Here is a 17,214-nt window from a genome sequence, read left to right on the forward strand (position 1 = left end):
GGTCCTCTAAACCCTACAGGCTTGGCCCTTGTCTCTTGGGGCCAGGCTAGGGAGGCTGAGCTTGCCCGATGGAGAGAGTGGGGAGAGGGGATTCGAAGATCTGAAGTGTCGCAGCTGCAGGTTCAAAGGTGGGGCCTATCAGGGAGGCCGCCATAGGGAAGGAGAGGCAGGCGGGGAAACCACAACTCACAATGTGGGCCCCAAGGGCCATGCACGTTCTGGGGAAAGGGAGAGTCATGGGCTCCTTTGGGATGGGACTGTCCAGGTTTTCCTCCCAATAGCCACTGGGAAGTGGTCCATTATTTCCTCCACTTACTGATGAAGACTTGGAGAAGCTGCCCAAGGTCACACAGTTCAGAAGTGCTGGGGTCTGGGTTTGAACATGGATCTCCTTACCTCCAAGGCCCATATTCCTTATTTCTCCCATAAGCTGAGCAGAGACGAGAATTCCAGAGAGAAAACATGCTGCACACACCACGTGCTTGAACTCGCTGGGCCGGTAAAATGAACTTCATCTGTAAAAGGAAGACAACAATGATACCTATCGCAGCAGATTGAAGGGGATTCTGCTCACAGAACAGCGTGGCGCCTGAGTATTTCAGAAGAGAGTTATTGTTTCTGACGGTTATTTCAGTTTACAGATAAGAAGTCATGTAAGAGTCTATCAAATTCTTCGAACTCAGAAGAGTAGGCCAAAGTCTGGATTCAAAGCAAGACAATGGGAATACCAAAGTTCACTCAAGCTTTTTCCATTTCATCCCAAGATAAGAAAGAAGGGGATGAGCAGGCAGACTGGTGGGGAGCAGCCCCAAAAGCATGAGATGGGATTAAGCTTTTGCAAAAAGAATCAGCCTTAGGAAACACAGTGACATCAGATTTTAGCCACAAGTTGGAGAGTGGGCCTGGAATACCCAGATGGGCTATCTGGGCTTCAATTCAATGTTAAGCATGGAGTACCTACTGCATGCCAGGCTCCGTGCCTGGCAGGGCAGAGCCATGGGATGGGCACTGTTGACAGCTGTCCCGGCTGGCGGTGGCGATGACTCCCTTGCGGACTTTGACCCAACCTTCAATCACGGAGATGGTAGGTCACACACTGCCTCGAATGGCAGCTGTGAGATCAAGGGACCTTCAGTGGCATGCGTTACCCCCAGACAAGGACGAGCTCAGGAGGAGCCAGCCTCATCACTCTCATAGCAGCCTCATGTGGTGGGTCATGTCACAATGCCCCTGTGATTAAAGAGGAAGCTAAGCTCAGGTAGAGTTGATGTGACTTGACAAGATCACTCAGCTGCAGCAGAATCAGGATTTGAACCCTGGTTAATCTGTTCCCAAAGCAGGTGCTCTTTCCTCCAGGCCAGGTTAGGCTTTTGGCTTCTAAAAGGCATCGACAGGTGAGATGGACGATACCGGTCCTGGGTGTACCCATCACTTGGGAGATGGCAGGCAGAGGCAGGTTGAGGGGCTGGGCAGGCAATGATCACAAGGATGGTCTTTCAATAAAGCTGGGGAGAGGAGATGGGAGACACAAGGATCTAGGGATGGAGAACCCTGAGGTCAGCCTGATATCTGCCTGCCTGTCTGCCTGTACCTTTTGACCTGAGGAAAAACCCTAGGCTCAGCTGGGGCAGACGCCTGAGCCCCCACTCTACTATCGACTGGCCCCGTTGCCTGAGACCAGGTGCTCTACCTCCGGGGCCTCGCTCTCCCTGGCTATGAAAGGGTCCTCCTCCCTCCACCTGCACAATGCCTTGCACGCAGGGCAGGCGCTCAACCCAGCATCACGCTCCCGTGTTCTCAGGGCCTCCCTACCCCCATCTCCCCCAACCCCCTTCCTGGGAGTGGGCCCAGGCTTGTCAGGGTGCCAGCCAGCTGTCAACCCCGCCCTGGCTGACCAGTTAATGAGTGACGGGTGCTGGAGGCCAGCCTATAAAAAGCTGCCAGATGAGGGAGCAGGTGGGAGCCAGGTGGACGGCGGCGGGACACAGAGAGGGCGAGATGGCCAGCAGGGTGATATCAGGGTGCCTGCTGTGTGCGGTTGCCCTGGTCTTCTTCGTGCTGCTGCAGGGCACACAGTCAGTCTACATCCAGGTTTGTGCCAAAGGTCCCCACGGCGAGAGGCTGAGATGGAGAGGGAATGCTGGGAAAGTCATTAAGAACAGTCCAGGACCCAGGGCTCAGCCCAGCACCCAATCACACCACAGGGGCCAAAAGAGCAGGTGGGTGGAAGCAGCTGGAACGCCGGTGGCAGCGACGGCAGTAATGATAACAATAAAGTATGGTCATTCTGCGCTGCTCTCCTCAAGTGCCCATCCCGGTCAGAGGCCAGATGGGGAGTCAGACATAGCGCCTGCCCTTGAAGAGCCCAGAAGGGGAGGGAGACTTCTTTAATGCTCCCACAACTCTGTATTCTCCCACGTGTAGGCGGAGAGGGGATGATGGCCACCAGAGAAGCTTGCTCGGAGAGTTAACTCGAGCTGACATTGCAGGATGAGCAGGAGGGATCTAGGCACAGGGACCAGGACTGCCCAGGCAGAGAAAGGCCCCAGCATGCAGAAAGGCCCCAGGAGAAGGCAGCAGGGGGTGCAGGTCTCCTCGCAGGGCGGCTGTGAGGCTACAAGAAGTCCATCGATGGAGGCAGGGCCTGCCTGCAGTGTGGCAAGCTGCCACTGGGCTCCTGGGTAGCACATTCGCCTGGGCATCCTGGGGAAGGAATAAGGGAATTCTGAGGTGGGGTGTGCCATCTTCCCCCTGCAGCCTTGGCCTTGGAGCCAACCAGCTAGACTGTGCATTGCCATCATTTTGCCATGTTAGTTCAGGGGCAATCACGCAGTTCGGGGAGGGGGGCAGTGCCTGGGTACCAGGCACCTGGGAGGAGTGAAGTTTGACTGTCCCTGTCAGATGAGGTTCAGAGTGGGGAAGAGACAGGCAGCCGGTGGAATTTGAATCAAACTCTCCCCCCGCCACCCCGGTCTCCATACCCCATGCCTTGAACCACCATGATCACAGCTTTGCTCAACCTCATCTCCCAGTTAGCCTGTGGCACAGGGGGATGTGAAGTGTCAGACAGCACCTCCCACCTGCCAGGTGGTCTTCCACGCCTCGACTTTTCAACTCCATGAGAACAGGGATGCTCCCTGGTCTCCTGGCAGCACCCTGCCCCCTTCCCTGCTCAGGCTGTGATGCCTGAGGTCTCCTTCCTCCTCTAGTACCAAGGCTTCCAGGTCCAGCTGAAATCGGTGAAGCAGCTGAATGACCTGGCGGATCAATGGGTGCCCAGCCCCGGCCTGCAAGACCAGAGTCCCCAGCCCTCTGTGTGCCATCACCCGGCCCTGCCGCTGGACCTCCGGCCCATCTGTGCCTCTAAGGATGCAGCTAGCATCTTCCAGGCCTTGAGTGAGTCCCCCCGCCCCAACGGAGCCACCTGACCCTCATGTTCTCACCTCCCTGCACCCCAGGTCCTCTACCTCGTGTGGCTTCTGTTAAGTAAGCACCTAGTGGCTGAGAATAGGGAGATTCAAGAAACTCAGCCCCTGCCCTTCCTGGCTGGGGCGCTGAAATCAGCCATGCCAGGAGCCCCTTCAGTCCCTAGCAATCTGGCCGGGATAATCAGCCTGCCTCCAAGACTTCACAGGTGGGGGGAAGGGACGCTGGAAACGGATCCATAAAAATGACTGCAATACATGGGCGACCAGGGAGGCCCAGCGGGGACACAGGAGCGAGATGGCTCCTGTCTGGGGACATGAAAGGGAATCTGAAAGGCTTCCAAGAGGGGCTGACATCTAAGCTGAAATGTGAGGGATGAAACAGCTGATCAGGAGAATGCAGGGACCGGCTAGCACTTATTTTTTTTTCTTTCGATTTTATTGGAGTATCATTGATTTATAATGTGTTGGCTTTGGGTATACAACAAAACGATTCAGTTATATATACATACATCTACTCATTCTTTCTTTTCCGGATTCTTTTCTCTGTAACCTTAATTTATAACCTATATCTATATAGGTTAATCTATAACCTCTTAATCTATAATCTATAGATTCTCACATAGGTTATCACTGAATATTGAGTAAAGTTCCTTGTGCTGTACAGCAGGTCCCTGTTGGTTATCTGTCTTATATATAGTGGTGCTAAGCAGCAAAGAGTCCACCTGCAGCGCAGGAGACAGGGACACGGGTTCAGTCCCTGTGTGGGGAAGATGCCCTGGAGGAGGCCATGGCAACATTCCAGTCTTCTTGCCTGGAGAATCCGAGGGACAGAGGAGCCTGTGAGCCTACAGTCCCCGGGGCCACAGAGTCGGACGCGACTCAAGTGGCTGAGTGCGCAGGCACATATGCTAGTGTGTACCTGCTCATCCCAAGCTCCTGATTTATCCCTCCCCACATCATTCCCCCTTTGGTAGCTATATGCTTGTTCTGGGTATCTGTAAGTCTGTTTCTGTTTTGTGAAGAAGTTCATTTGTATCATTTTTTAAAATTAGATTCCACATAGAAGTGGTATCCCGTAGTCCCTTAGTCCTGTCCAACACTTTGTGACCCCCATGGACTGTAACCCACCAGGGTCCTCTGTCCATGGGCTTTCCCGGGCAAGAATACTGGATTAGGTTACCATTTCCTTCTCCAGGGGATCTTCCCAACCCAGGGACTGAGCATTTATCTCCTGCACTAGCAGGGGGATTCTTTACCTCTAAGCCACCAGGGAAGCCTGACTTACTTCACTTCGTGTGCTCATCTCTAGTAGCCAGTATTTACTGAGCACTTACTAAGTACCAGGCCCTGGGTCAATCCCTTTGCCTGCCTGCTATCCTCACTAACCCTAACCCTAACCCTAACCCTAACCCTAACTCCTTGGCCAGGTTGATACTGTCAGTTGAGCAGGCAGGGTTTGAGTGACTCTCCCAGGCACTGCTAGGAGGGCAGGACATGGGACTTGAGCCCAAGCCCCTCACTCTGCCTTTAAACTTTCTTGCTCTCAACCTGTGACAAAGATACCAGGCCCCTCCCTCAGACCCTCTCAGAGGCAGGCCCTTCTCTGGCTGCCTGGTCGGTGACTCTCTGGACCACGGATGTTTCAGGTTCAGCTGACAAGTGTTTTCCTCCACCCAGGGACCATCGCTGATGACGACTGTGAGCTGTGTGTGAATGTTGCCTGTACCGGCTGCAGCTGAGATGGCCTGGGTGCCCTGAGCTCACCCAGGAACCTTGCCCCCACCAGTCCACTGCCTTCAGAGCCTCTACTCCCATCCAGGCTCCGGGGGTCCCCACCACCACAGTCATCCCCTCTCCTCCAGGGCCTGACAGCTGGATCTGGTGCAAAGCAGTTGGACCCACAGCTGGAGAAGAGTTTGGTTCCTGGAGCAGCCCTGCTGCTGAATAAAGATGCTCCACCTACACTCGGAGCCAGGTGTGCATTTGTTCATCACCAGGAGGCTTGAGCAGAGCTTCCCGGGAAGCTGGCTGGGTTGGACCCCTGAGTTAGGCGTTTTCCTGGTTTCCTTGTCTATGGAGTTGGTTCATTAAGCTCTGTTTCATATCGGAAGAGTGAGGCTGTGAATGGAAATGAGTTGCCTGGGATCACAGAGTTGGAAAGCCACAGAGCACCCACACTCATCTGACCCCCAAGCTAAGCTCAGGGCCTGGCCCAGCGGCAGAGCCAGAACTTCTGTGCTCCTGATGGAGTCGGGGGGCGATGAGGGGAGAAGACGAGAGGATAGGGGAGAATGGGAGGCGGAACGGGGCTCTCTCCTGAAGGTGGGAGTGGGGTGGAACAGGTGGAGAGAAGAGCCACTCGGTGCCCCTTCTGGGCTGATTGTGCCCACCCTCCCAACCCCCGCTGCCTTAGTGCACCCTTGTCCCCCTTCCTGGGCTCCCCAGGACCGTCTGGCCAGCTCCAGGTGGGAGGCCTTCCTTCTCTCTCTTCACCCTGGTGGCCCTGAGCAATATTAACGATACCAGCATCTCCTGAGCATCTGCTACACCCTAGGCACTGCTCTGAACTCTCCGTGGATATTCACTCACTGAGTTCTCACAACAGTCCAGTGCAGCAGATACTTCATTATTACCACATCCACTTTACGAATGAGGGACCCAGGTAGAGAGAGCTAATGAGCCCAGGATCACAGGCTCAGCAAAGTGGCAAAGCAGGCTTCTTCCCAGGAAGTCTGGGTCAGGGTCTCTGCTCTGAAGCACCATGTCACTGCCTCCCTGTGGCCCTGGGCCCTGGCCACAGCTGAGGACACCCAAGGGAAGATGCCCTGCAGCCACTGCCTTCCTCTAAGGGCCATCCGAGCTCTTCTGGAGGCTGGGGATTCCTGGGAGAAGGGCTTCCCAGGGTGGCTTCCTCCTCAGCCTCTGTCCCAATCAACCAGAGAGGAGAAAATCCTTGGGCCATGCCCTCTGAGCACAGACCCCAGGGCCACGGCCATGGTGAATTCCTCCAGACTAGCTGCCCGGAGGACAGCAGCCACTCCAGCTCCTTCCTCCGCTCCCCTCACAGGGGCCTTTGCAAGGCCTCCTACATCTCTCTGGGCTCCTCTCCTTCCTCTGTGATCACTACCTCCCAACTCCTACAGCGCCTGCCAGGCCAGAGATTCCTCCCTGCCCTGCACCCTGCAGGCTCTCCATGCCCACCATGCCAGACGTACACCACAGCACAGCTCCAACAGTGCCCCTTACCCTTCTGAGGCTCCCCAGTACCATCTCTCGCGTCTAAACTGAGCCCAGCACCATCTGGCCTCGTCTCCCATCTGCCTGGGGAGGAGGCAATAAAGGCAACTGCCACTGAGTGAGCACCTACTATATGCGAGGCACATGGTGGAGCCATCTGCACAGAAATAATAATAACAGCGTCAGCAAAGTGTTCACATTGGCCCCCAGGGACCTCTAAAAGCCTTTCCTCTATTACTCATTTTAATCTTCACTCAACCCTACAAAGTAGGGATTCCTGTCATTCCCATTTTACAGATGAGGAAACTGAGGAAAAAATAGGCGAACTAACCTGCTGAAAGTCACACAACTGGTAACAGGCAATGCCTGAACTGACAGAGTTTGGCTTCAGAGTGGGAGCATTATGTGTTTCTGACCCACCACCATTCTCATCAAGTGCCCCTGCAACCTTGGGAGGAGGGATCTGTTAGCATCTCCATTCTCAGATGAGGAAACCAAGTCTCGGAGAAGGGTACAGAGCCTATCAATGACAAGGTCAAGCTCAAACCCAGCCCTGTGCATCTCCTGGGCTCTATGTCGTCCAGGCTGAACCATGCCAGTGCCGTGAACCTTCCTGATTCTGTGTCTGCATTAAACCCCATCCATTTTCTGAAATGCCTTCTGCGTCTCTCCCTTCACACTGATTTTGAAATTACATCCATCCCAGTGCAAATTCCAAGGGCTAATGCCTTCTCTCCCCATTCACAGAGCCTTACTGACCTCTGCCCTGAAGATGCCTCACCCTCTGAATCCTGAAGCCTAGGGAATCCTGCCAGAATCACCCTGGGGCACTTCCTCTTCCTTCCCTAAGAAGGACCCTGGTTGCCTCCTTTTCCCTCATTCCCTCTACGGTTCTTTGTTCTTTGTATTTTATTTTGTTGTTTTGACCATTTATTGCCTGTTTGCATCTGAACTTTTCTTGCATTACACACACATTTACACACACTATTTCACCTTGTCTGGGTGTGTGCTGTGTGTGTGCATGCTAAGTTGTTTCAGTCATGTCCAGCTTTTTGCAACTGCATGGACTATTACCACCAAGCTCCTCTGTCCATGGGATTCTCCAGGCAAGAATACTGGAGTGGCTTGCCATTTCCTTCTCCAAGGGATCTTCCTGACCCAGGGATGGAACCCGATTCTCTTATGCCTCCTGCACTGGCAGGAGGTTTCTTTACCACTAGCGCCTCCTGGGAAGCCAGTACAATTACAATCCCAGTTTTACAGAGGAGGAGATGAGGCTCAGAGTGGGAAAGTGACTTTCCAAACATCACACAGGACATGGAAGACCTAAGCAGGACCACAGGGCTGAAACGGTGTAGCTGTTGCTTGCCCTGCCCTGTGTGTACAGGATCAGCCCCGTGGCGGGCCTCACCTGCCTGGGGACTCAGAGGGCCTTCCCCAGACTCCGAAGCCATTGATTCACAGGGAGGCCCAGGGAGCAGCAAGGATGAGGGGGCATAAGGACTTCTCCTGGAAGGGTGAGGAAAGGCTGCCCTTTGAGAGGAGGCACGGGGGTGAGGACTTGGCCCCTGAGCAGGAGTGATGTGGTCAGGAATGTGGAAAGTGGAGCACAGGATATGGTGAGAACTATGGCTTGGGGTGTGGGCCCTGGGGGCAAGGGGAGTGGGGCGGGGGCGAGGGGAGCGGTGGGGGTGGGGGTGGGGGCCAGGCAGGAGGCAGCGCTTAACTGGTCAATGTGGGGCTAGATCCTGAGACCCCTTGAACACTCTCCAGCCAGAGGCTGACCGCATAGCCCTTCCGTGCCTGTGTTGGTTATCCAGAGCAGCTCAGGTGCTCTCCTGTGGTTTTGTGGCCTTGATGACCCCGAGGATGGTGAAAAAAAAAGCAGAGGTTCCACCTCCCCATTGATGGATGGTGGATTCAAGTCCCCAGCGGCTGTGCAAGGAGGCAGCCCGAGAGGGTGCTGGCTTAGCAGAAAGAGTGGATGCTTGCACATAGCACGCTGAACCCTGAGCTGGTGAGGGCAGGGTAGGCATCCCTAAAGTGTGATGAGTAGGCTGATGGATAAAAGAAGGAACAAACGCAACACAAAGAGGGCTCTGGAATTTGGTTTATTAGCCGCGGGTGGGCATGGATCTTGGGAAGCATCAGCAGCTCCGGTGGGGGCAGGGGCTGGGCACCCCTCAGGCTGCTCTCTCCTCACTCCTGCATTCGGGGTAGGTTGAGCTGTGAGGAGGAGGAGGAGCACCCTGCGGGGGAGGGACAGGAGGCAGAGAGTACCATCTGTTCTAGCACCCAGCACAAGCCGCGTAGGCACAGATCTCACACGTGCTTGGATCCGCTGCGATGGCCCCTAGACGGGAGAGACGGAGCCCCGTGAGAGCAGCTTCCCTTCCCCAAAACTCCCTTCCTCACTTGAGCCAGAGTTTGGACATCCGCCACCCGGGAGAAACCCAGGCCTGTCCTTTCTGACCAGCGGGGCTTTCAGCAACAAACCAGGACACAAGTACCACTCAAGCCAGCCAATTAGAAGAGTCTACTCAGACAGGTGCTACCGCTGAGACCAGAAGAACCCGGAAGCACAACAGAGGCTTAACAGACCCACCAATCAGAGTTGAGCCCGTCCTCGGAATCCCACCAATCAGAATACACTTCTCCCTCGAGAGCTACAAATCCGCGAATCCACGGGCCCCGGGCTCTTCAGAGAGAGGGTTACTCACCCAGCCTGTCCAGGATCTCCTGGGCGTTGGGCTCCTTGCAAAGAGGCTTGAGTTCTTCGGGAAAAGTAGGCAAGCTACAAAGGTTGGAGGTGATGGGTCCAACAGGATTTCTAGGGATTCTAGGCTCCTGGAGCTCCTGGAGGTCCTTGAGCTTCTTCACCGACTCCAGAGAAAAGGAGAAGCCTCCATCCTAAGAGAGACATGTCCGGAGTGTGAGGCCAGGCTGCAGCCTACTCCCTGACTGCCTCCCCCAGGAGTGACCCCTCTCCCGGCCCAGAGGCGCTCAAGCAGTGTTTGCGGCATATGGGAGCCAGGTGCTCCGCCACGGGGCAATATGAGGTAGTCAGAGTTCAGGCTTTACAGCCAGACACTAGGCTTGGATCCTGGTTTTGCTTTGGAATCATGAACAGGTCATTACACGCCGGGAGCCTAGGTTCTGCATGTTATATGAGGCATGGAGAAAACAGACACGAAGTGTCAGGGACACAACAGGTGTCTACGAGTGGGTGCGGATCTGTGGGGAGAGACCCGGAGCTGGGACCAGATCCAGGCTTCCTGATCCACGAGGCTGCACCCAGGTAGTCTTCACCTCTGCCTGAGAGCAGTGTGGGCTGATCCCCTGGGCCCCAGCTCCAGCCTGGTGCCTGGCTGATGTTTGAGAAGCAATAAAAGGCCTCCCAGGCCTGGCTGTGGAGCCAGAGTGGGGCCCCTAATGGGTGCCAGGCTGGCTTCTTAGCTGGCATCCACACCAGTAGGGACGCCCTCCCGTCAGGACCTTCAGGGTGTCCAGATGATTTCTGAGGCCCAGGTCAGGGCTTTAGCTGAGAAGTAAGGTCTAGAATGAAACTGAGCTCCTTCACTTCCCAACCACGTGCCCATGACAAATTACAAACTCTAAGGCTCCATTTTCCCCCCTCTAAGAAATGGGGCTAGCAATCCCTTCTTCCCAAAGTGATCCTGGGGCCCCAGTAGAGCCTGGTCACAGCAAGCACTCTGTAAATTGGCTAGTCACTTGCCTTTCCCTGACTGATTCTCTTCTCTCTTCTTGATCTTTCTATGAGTTTGAAAATGAAAGGTGTAAGAGGCAGGACTGAGAAGGAGATCCGTGGGGCAGAACCAATCCTTAGACATACCCCACCCCCAGTCCCCAGGGAGGGGTTGCTTTATCAGAGGACAGGCCCTGGACCCTGGAGGTGGGGAGTAGTCTGGGCAACGGTGGGGAAAGAGAACTTACCTTCACGATGACTCCTCCTGTCAGGGTGGCCCAGGCTCCAAGGAGGCACAGGGCGGACAGCAGGAAGGTGTTCATGGCGGCAGCACCCAAGAGAGAAGAGTGACTGGTTCTGGATGCCAGGGGGAAACAGTGGGACTTTTAAAGGGGCAGGGTTACTGAGTAACTCCGGAGTCTTGATGAGCATCTCAGCTGCTTGCTGGTCAATTCAATCCTAATCAGATAAGGCTCAAGACCGCCCTGGCAGATAAGAGATCAGTCCAGGGAAGCGTCAGAGCCCCAGCCCCTCCCTGGGCTCCCACTTTAACCCACGACTGGACTGGGTTCTGCATTCATTCACCAACTACTCACACTCACTGATGGCTCGGGGCCAGGCCATGTGCCAGGGTGGGGCTGCAGACTGCACCCAGCCCTTAAAGAGGGAGGCCCAGGCAGGGGCAGTGCAGGGTTATTAGGGGAGTGGGTGGGCAAGGGGAATGGAGGGGCCATTCACCCAGCCCAGGGGCAGGGCAGTTCAGGAAGTTTTCCCAAAGGAGGTTGTGCCAGCGCTCAGTTTTAGAGAATGGGTGAAAATTTTCTTAGAGAAGGGGCCAAAGGTAGAAAGCCATTTTTTGCACAGAATGTCACATGTGGGATAGCAGGGAAGTAAAATAGGCCTGGTAGAAGCGGGGAAATGTGAGTAATTCAGCCTGGGGGGAGGAGGAGGTTTCAAGGGGGCTTCAAGTCATGAGAGATGAGACAACCAAGGCGGGTGCTAGGTTTGGCCACTGGCTTAGAGAAAGGACTCAGCTCTGTCATCCATAGGCCTGGGTTCAAGCTCCATCCTCTGCCCCACTTCGATGCAGGTGAATTTGGGCAAATTGTTTCCATCTCTGAACTTCAGAGCTCCCTGTGTTCTCTCTGGGGACCAACATGATAATGCATTTCTCATGGGGGTGAGAATTAATGAGGTTAGAAAGACGCTCACCTCAGTGCCTGGCACACAGAAAGCACACAGCACAGACCCCTGAGTTAGTGTTGTTTTGGTCAACAGCAACAGCAGCTTCTGGTTCCCTTTGGCCCCTCTGGGGAGCAGCCTCCTGGTCTGAGCCACAGTCTGTTCTCATCCTGTGCTGGGTCTGCCCCCTGTCCATCCAGCAGGTTCATATCATCCTCGAATATGTTTCTCTCCGCCTTCCTGATTCCCTTTACCCCTGATTCTCTCACCATCTCCCCCTCCCTTCACTGCATCCCTTTCTTTTATTCTGACCCGCTCCCCCCACCCCCCCCCACCCCCCCCCCCCCCCCCGCGCCCCGCCGCAACTAACTCAGCCTAATCTCCTCCATCCTGGCCTTTCCTGCCAAGCTCAACTCTGACTTCGACTACGTGGTTCCATTTGCCTTGGAAAGTTTTTCCTTCCTCTTCACTAGATGAACTCCTACTTAAACGTTAAGGCCCAGATCCAGTAACCCCCACTGCATCCTCAGCTAAATAACCTCTCTTTGTTCTCACAGAACCAGACAACATTCCCTACCTGGGATCTTGTCAAGCGGAGTTACTTGGGTGTGCGTCTTTGCCCCTCTAGACTCTGACCCCCATGAACTCTGTCCTCCAGCAGAGTGCATGTTTATTATATTCTTTTTGAGCAGAGCCTCCTGGACACAGGGGAAGGGCAGCCCCGGGAGCTGCTTTGTTCTAGTCTACAAATCAATCTGGCTGGAAGCCAGGGAGGCTCCAAACAAAGAGGTGGGGGTGGGAATCCCTGGGTGGGGAGAGTCAACACTGAAGGGGAAATTGGAGGGAACTTCAAAGGGGTTCAACCCCAGGGAGGAGCAAGAAACACTTGGTTAACCTGCCCTCTCAGGCTAATCCTCAGAACCAGACTAAACTTCCCTCCTTTTCTTGTGTGTGTGTGTATGTGTGTGTGTGTACACAGAGGTGTATGAACTGAAGTGTGTTAGTATGTGTGAGGGGTGTGTATATATGCTGAAGTCTACATATCCAGAACAGCCATGTGGTGGCCTCTGCTAGCTGAGAGTTGGGTGGGAGTGAACACCAGTGGAGGGTTAGATATGGACAGGGTACAGTAGGGTTAAGGATGGAGTTTGGGTTGAAGGTAAGGCTAGAATCAGGGTAGAATTTAATGTGACTGGGATGGAGGTGAGCACAGGTACAGACCAGGAGGAGTGTAGCTGAGGTTGCTGCTGCCGTTGGAATTGGGGTTGGGTGGACTCGAGCTGGGCTAGCGTGGAAGCTGGCTTAAGCCCACTCATAGGTTTCCAGGTGGGGCTGGAGTTACCTTAGGGCAAGATGAAGTAGCAGAGAGTGGTAGGAGTTCAGGTTAGGACTCGAATTCAAGTTTGGGTCCGGGTCAGGGTGGAGCTGAGCCTGGGCATGGGGTAAGGGTCAGGGTAAGGGTTAGAATTGGGAGTGCGGCTAGGATGATGTGGGGACTGTCCCTGACGTGGAGGTTGGTTGGAGTCACGTTCAGGTTCTGTGCTTGGTTAAGGCTGGAGTTGAGTCTGCAGTTGGAGATGGAGGAGTGGGTGGGGGTCAGGTCTGTGACTGGGGTTGGATCTGGAGCTGGACTGGGATTCAGTTTAGCATCAAAGATGGAGTTGAATAGGCTGCTGTGAGCTGAAGGAACCCTGTCTCTGGTTCCCTTTCGTTTTTCAGTCCTTTCCCTCCTGAGGCACCATGGGATTCAGGGTGAAGGGAGGGGGCTTTGGTTCCTGAAGCCTCTTTCTCCCATATCCCCTTAGCCAGGGCTGACCTGGTGCACACGAGGGGTGGGGTGGGTGGGAGTCTAGGTGTGTGGGAGTGACATAGCTCCACACTGTGGGAAAGAGGAAATGGCTCCGAGGCCTCAGCCCTTTGGGCCTGACCCTACCCAACCCTGCCTCTGACATCTGCCCTGGGAATTGGAAACCAGTACCCTCCCTCTCTCTCCCCGCCAATTCCCTGGCCCAGCCTGGGCCCAGATGTGGATTCAGGCCCCCTCCCTCTTCTCCTGCATTGAAGCTGCTGGATCTTGGGGCCCTCTTGGAAGCCTGGGGTTCTGGACCACCCCAGGCCCACACCTGAGTCCTGTGGTCTTGGTTCCCCAGCACCCCAACACCCCTCATCATTCCTTACAGGCAGCAAGTGGGTCAGTCTGGGTTGTTTGGGGCCGCTCACATCCAAGGCCATCTCTTCTGACAAACTCCTGCACCTCCATAGCCTTCCAGGCCATACCACCTCTGCCTGCCTCCCCACGTGAAAACCCATGAGTGGCTCCCCAACACTTTCAGAAGGAAGCCCAGACTCCCTGTCCTGGCATTCAAAGCTCATCATGGTCCGCTCCCTGCTCACCTTTCACCCAGGATCCCAAGTTGCCCTAGGATCTGGCCGGAAAGAAGGAGCCCAGACCTGGGGCCCTGTAGGTCAGCAGTCCCAACCTTTTTGGCACCAAGGACTGGTTTCGTGAAAGACAATTTTTCCATGGACCAGGGTAGGCGGGTGGGGAAAGGTTTAGGGATGATTCGAGTGCTTACATTTACTGTGTACTTTATTTCTATCATTATCACATCGTCTCCCCCTCTGATCATCAGGCATTAGATCCCAGAGGTTGGAGATTCCTGATGTTGGTAGAATGGCTCCAGTTTTGGAGCCAGGCGGCCCTGGGGTAGAGTCCCCGCTCATCAGTGAATAGTTGTGTGCTCTTTCTGAGCCTCAGTTTCTACATCAGAAAAATGGAAACAATGACAACTATACTGTGGATTTTGGATTGCCTGGAAAACTTTCCTCACTGGCTTCCAGCCCCAGCAAGCCTGTGTTAAGACCATGTCTACCCCCTGGGCTCCACCAGCTTCCTATTCTTTCCCCTGATAAAACCTACCAATCTGTCCCACCCGCTCTTCTGCGAACTCCTGAGAGCAGAGCCCGTGTCTTGCTCCGCGGTGGCCCTAGTACCCACACAAGCCTTGGCACTTAGTGGCTACCCCTGATCCCGCAGGAGACCCGAACCAGTGAACCAGTGAAATCGCTTAGTCGGGTCCGACTCTTTGCAACCCCATGGACTGTAGCCCACCAGGCTCCTCCATCCATGGAATTTTCCAGTCAAGAGTACTAGAGTGGGTTGCCATTTCCTTCTCCGGGGGATCTTCCTGACCCAGGGATCAAACCCAGGTCTCCTGCATTGCAGGCAGACAGTTTACCATCTGAGCCACCAAGGAAGCCTGGAGACCAGAGAGGCTGTGGTATTTGAACTAATCACAACATGAACAGTAACAGGGAATGAGGATTAAGCACTCAGTCTGGGTACGTGCTTTATGGGTGTGGAAACCAGACCCCAGCCTGCAGCCCAGCCACCCCTTACCCACTCTGGCAGCGGCCGGGATTCCCCCTGTTATTGAGGTGCCCTCTGGACTCTGTGAGGTTGCCGACTGCCATCGTTTTTGGCCTACAGGTTGTTGAACTCTTGGGTTGGGGTGACCTCACCATGGTTCCAGTGTGCCTGTTAAAGTTGGGTGCCCTGAGGCCCAGTCCTCCCAGGCCTGGCTCTGCTTCCCTGAGGGCGGGAGGCCTCAGCTGACCCCAGGAAGGAAGGCCTGGAACAGAGCCCAGGTGGGAGGCTGGAGACTCCCATATTGGTCTGCGTGGCCATGAGCAGGGTGCGGCCCACAGTTCACAGCCTCCCCATCCCGCTTGTAAACACGTCCTGGACATTCTTCCGAGAGCCCAGAATTGCCTGAGGAAGACATCCCGGTGTATGTGAGCCTCCTATCAGCTCTGGGAATGCATGAAGAGTCACTATAGAAACCCCACTTTATAGGTGCGCACACGGAAGCTCAGAGGCCCGGAGAGGTTAAGACGCCACGACTTTCCCGAGGGCGCGGGCAGAAGCTTCAGGCACAGTTGCCCTGATGGTGCTCGGCATGAGGGCACCTAGCCAACAGAGAGGGAGGCCGGTTCAGCCTGGAGGGGGGCACAGCTTTTCAGACTCATTGCCAAGGTGGGCTTGGCAGCAGCTGCGGTCACAAAGCTGTAAATTCCAGAGCAGAGGCCAATTCTCACAAGCGCCAAAGAAAAGCTGAAACTTCTACTTGGTTCGTACCTCCTGCCCTGTCTTCCTGGCCCTCAGACTTCCATCCTCGCAGGAGGAGAAGAAAGGTGAAGCCACTGAGTCAGACCCTGTTGTACAGTGACGGCCATTTCACAGAGGAGGAAAGTGAGCTGAAGTCCAGGCAGGGGTTCAGGGCCCCTTCCCCTCTCCCAGGTGCTGGGGTGGGCAGGATCTCTCCCGTGATGCTCTGGGGGGCAGCTGGGGAGTGGACAGAGGGTGTGTCTGGTTGTTTGCTTGGCAGTGTCATCTCACGTCCCCGTGGCCTGGTGAGGATGAGGCACCTGGGGAGCTCCATTCACCATCTGCTCCCCACAAGGCAGGCCAGCTGCTGCCTCATCCCCCCAGCAATTACCCCCCCACCCCAATCCTGGCCCCCTGTGGGCATTGACCACAGAAGCAACCAATGCACCCAAAGGCTATCAGGGAAGGAAGGAGACCCATCTGGAGCTCCTCCCGTGTGCCCCAGAGCCCGCAGGCTAGAGGGAGGAGAGGACACAGGCACGGTTCCCCTGGGGCTCCTCGGGGAAAAAGGTGCCCCTGGGACCAGATCTGGGGACACTTACCAGACCAGGTGGTGTTTGAACTGGGCCTTGATCGATGGGAGGATTTGGACCAACAGAGATGGGGGCTGCACAGCAAAGGCTGGCATCAGAAAGCCCAGAGAAGGATGGGCTGAAGTAGAGAGGGTGACACCCTCTGGCGGTGGGTGAGCAGTCAGAGGAGGCTCTGCACATCAAGTGGAGGTATTTTGCTCTTGACTTGGTGACAGTGGGAAGCCAGGGAGGAGAGGAGAGCTGTGATTTAGAAACACCATCATGGCCCTTGGTGACTGGTCTAGGAGAGAAGGGCTGTGTCCCACCCCCATGGTGCCCCAAGAGGGCCAGGGGTGATTGGAAGTATGGTGTTGCAGGGGAATGATGGGTCTTGGCCTGTGGAAGAGAAGCAAGGGGCAAGAAGGGGAGGTAGATGGGCCCTTGGGATCTGCAACATTCCAGGGCCTGGGCTGGCTGCTTCCATCTGACTGCTCATGGATGGTCTCATCAACACTTTAACCCCATTATACAGATGAGGAAACTGAGGCTCAGAGAGGGCAATGTCTTGCCCAGATGGAATTATAGGTTCTTCTGACTGCAGAGTCTGTGTTGTTTCCATGGTCTCAGGTGTGATTCTGGCCTTTGAGGCCTGCAGGGAACGTGCTCAGGCATAGGCCAGCAGCTCACAGTAGACCAGTTTCTGGTCTGACCAGGAAATCTGCGGGTGGGGGAACAAGGAGGAGGGTAGGAACTGCCCGGGGGCAGGAACGGGTAGCATAGATAGATCTGGGTGCCTGTCCAAAGGGCCACAGCAGGGAGGAGCAATGACAGGGGCCAGGCCAGGAATATGATGAGAAAGGGGCAAGAACAGATCTGAGGATCCTAACCCCAGCTCTATCCCAGGCAAGTTGTCTCCCAGGACGGGGGCCACAGGGGAAGACACAAGTGGCTGATGAGGTTAGGAGCCATCCGGCCCTCCCT

General features: G+C 55.2%; 2 protein-coding genes across 3 annotated transcripts; one reads left to right on the forward strand and one right to left on the reverse strand.

Annotated features, from left to right (window-relative positions):
• Nucleotides 1-1,964: 1,964 nt before the first annotated feature.
• Nucleotides 1,965-5,392, forward strand: GUCA2B (guanylate cyclase activator 2B). Its single transcript, XM_069569907.1, has 3 exons — nucleotides 1,965-2,091; nucleotides 3,210-3,396; nucleotides 5,106-5,392. Exons 1-3 carry the CDS (start codon nucleotides 1,999-2,001, stop codon nucleotides 5,165-5,167), a joined length of 342 nt encoding a protein of 113 aa, XP_069426008.1. The 5' UTR covers nucleotides 1,965-1,998; the 3' UTR covers nucleotides 5,168-5,392.
• Nucleotides 5,393-8,760: 3,368 nt separating this feature from the next.
• On the reverse strand, nucleotides 8,761-16,856 carry GUCA2A (guanylate cyclase activator 2A). 2 transcript variants are annotated; one of them, XM_069588638.1, is made up of 5 exons: nucleotides 16,264-16,856; nucleotides 15,692-15,898; nucleotides 10,620-10,728; nucleotides 9,386-9,575; nucleotides 8,761-9,018 (listed from the first exon to the last, which is right to left on the reverse strand). In XM_069588638.1, exons 3-5 carry the CDS (start codon nucleotides 10,692-10,694, stop codon nucleotides 8,954-8,956), a joined length of 330 nt encoding a protein of 109 aa, XP_069444739.1. In that variant the 5' UTR covers nucleotides 10,695-10,728; nucleotides 15,692-15,898; nucleotides 16,264-16,856; the 3' UTR covers nucleotides 8,761-8,953. The 2 variants fall into 2 exon arrangements, with proteins under 2 accessions (XP_069444739.1, XP_069444733.1); XM_069588632.1 differs by lacking the exons at nucleotides 15,692-15,898; nucleotides 16,264-16,856 and having other exon boundaries at nucleotides 10,620-11,500.
• Between the last annotated feature and the right edge of the window lie 358 nt (nucleotides 16,857-17,214).

Source organism: Ovis canadensis, chromosome 1 (genome assembly GCF_042477335.2).
Source record: "Ovis canadensis isolate MfBH-ARS-UI-01 breed Bighorn chromosome 1, ARS-UI_OviCan_v2, whole genome shotgun sequence".
In the NCBI taxonomy this organism is placed as follows: domain Eukaryota; kingdom Metazoa; phylum Chordata; class Mammalia; order Artiodactyla; family Bovidae; genus Ovis; species Ovis canadensis.

Bases quoted from the DNA above. Each gene is read 5' to 3' on its own strand.
- GUCA2B (XM_069569907.1), top strand. From the start codon at position 1,999: ATGGCCAGCAGGGTGATATCAGGGTGCCTGCTGTGTGCGGTTGCCCTG. The intron at 2,092-3,209 runs GTTTGTGCCAAA...TTCCTCCTCTAG, and splicing joins CACAGTCAGTCTACATCCAG to TACCAAGGCTTCCAGGTCCA. The intron at 3,397-5,105 runs GTGAGTCCCCCC...TCCTCCACCCAG, and splicing joins TAGCATCTTCCAGGCCTTGA to GGACCATCGCTGATGACGAC.
- GUCA2A (XM_069588638.1), bottom strand. From the start codon at position 10,694: ATGAACACCTTCCTGCTGTCCGCCCTGTGCCTCCTTGGAGCCTGGGCC. The intron at 9,576-10,619 runs GTAAGTTCTCTT...TGTCTCTCTTAG, and splicing joins CAGGAGGAGTCATCGTGAAG to GATGGAGGCTTCTCCTTTTC. The intron at 9,019-9,385 runs GTGAGTAACCCT...TCTCCCGTCTAG, and splicing joins GGAGATCCTGGACAGGCTGG to GGGCCATCGCAGCGGATCCA.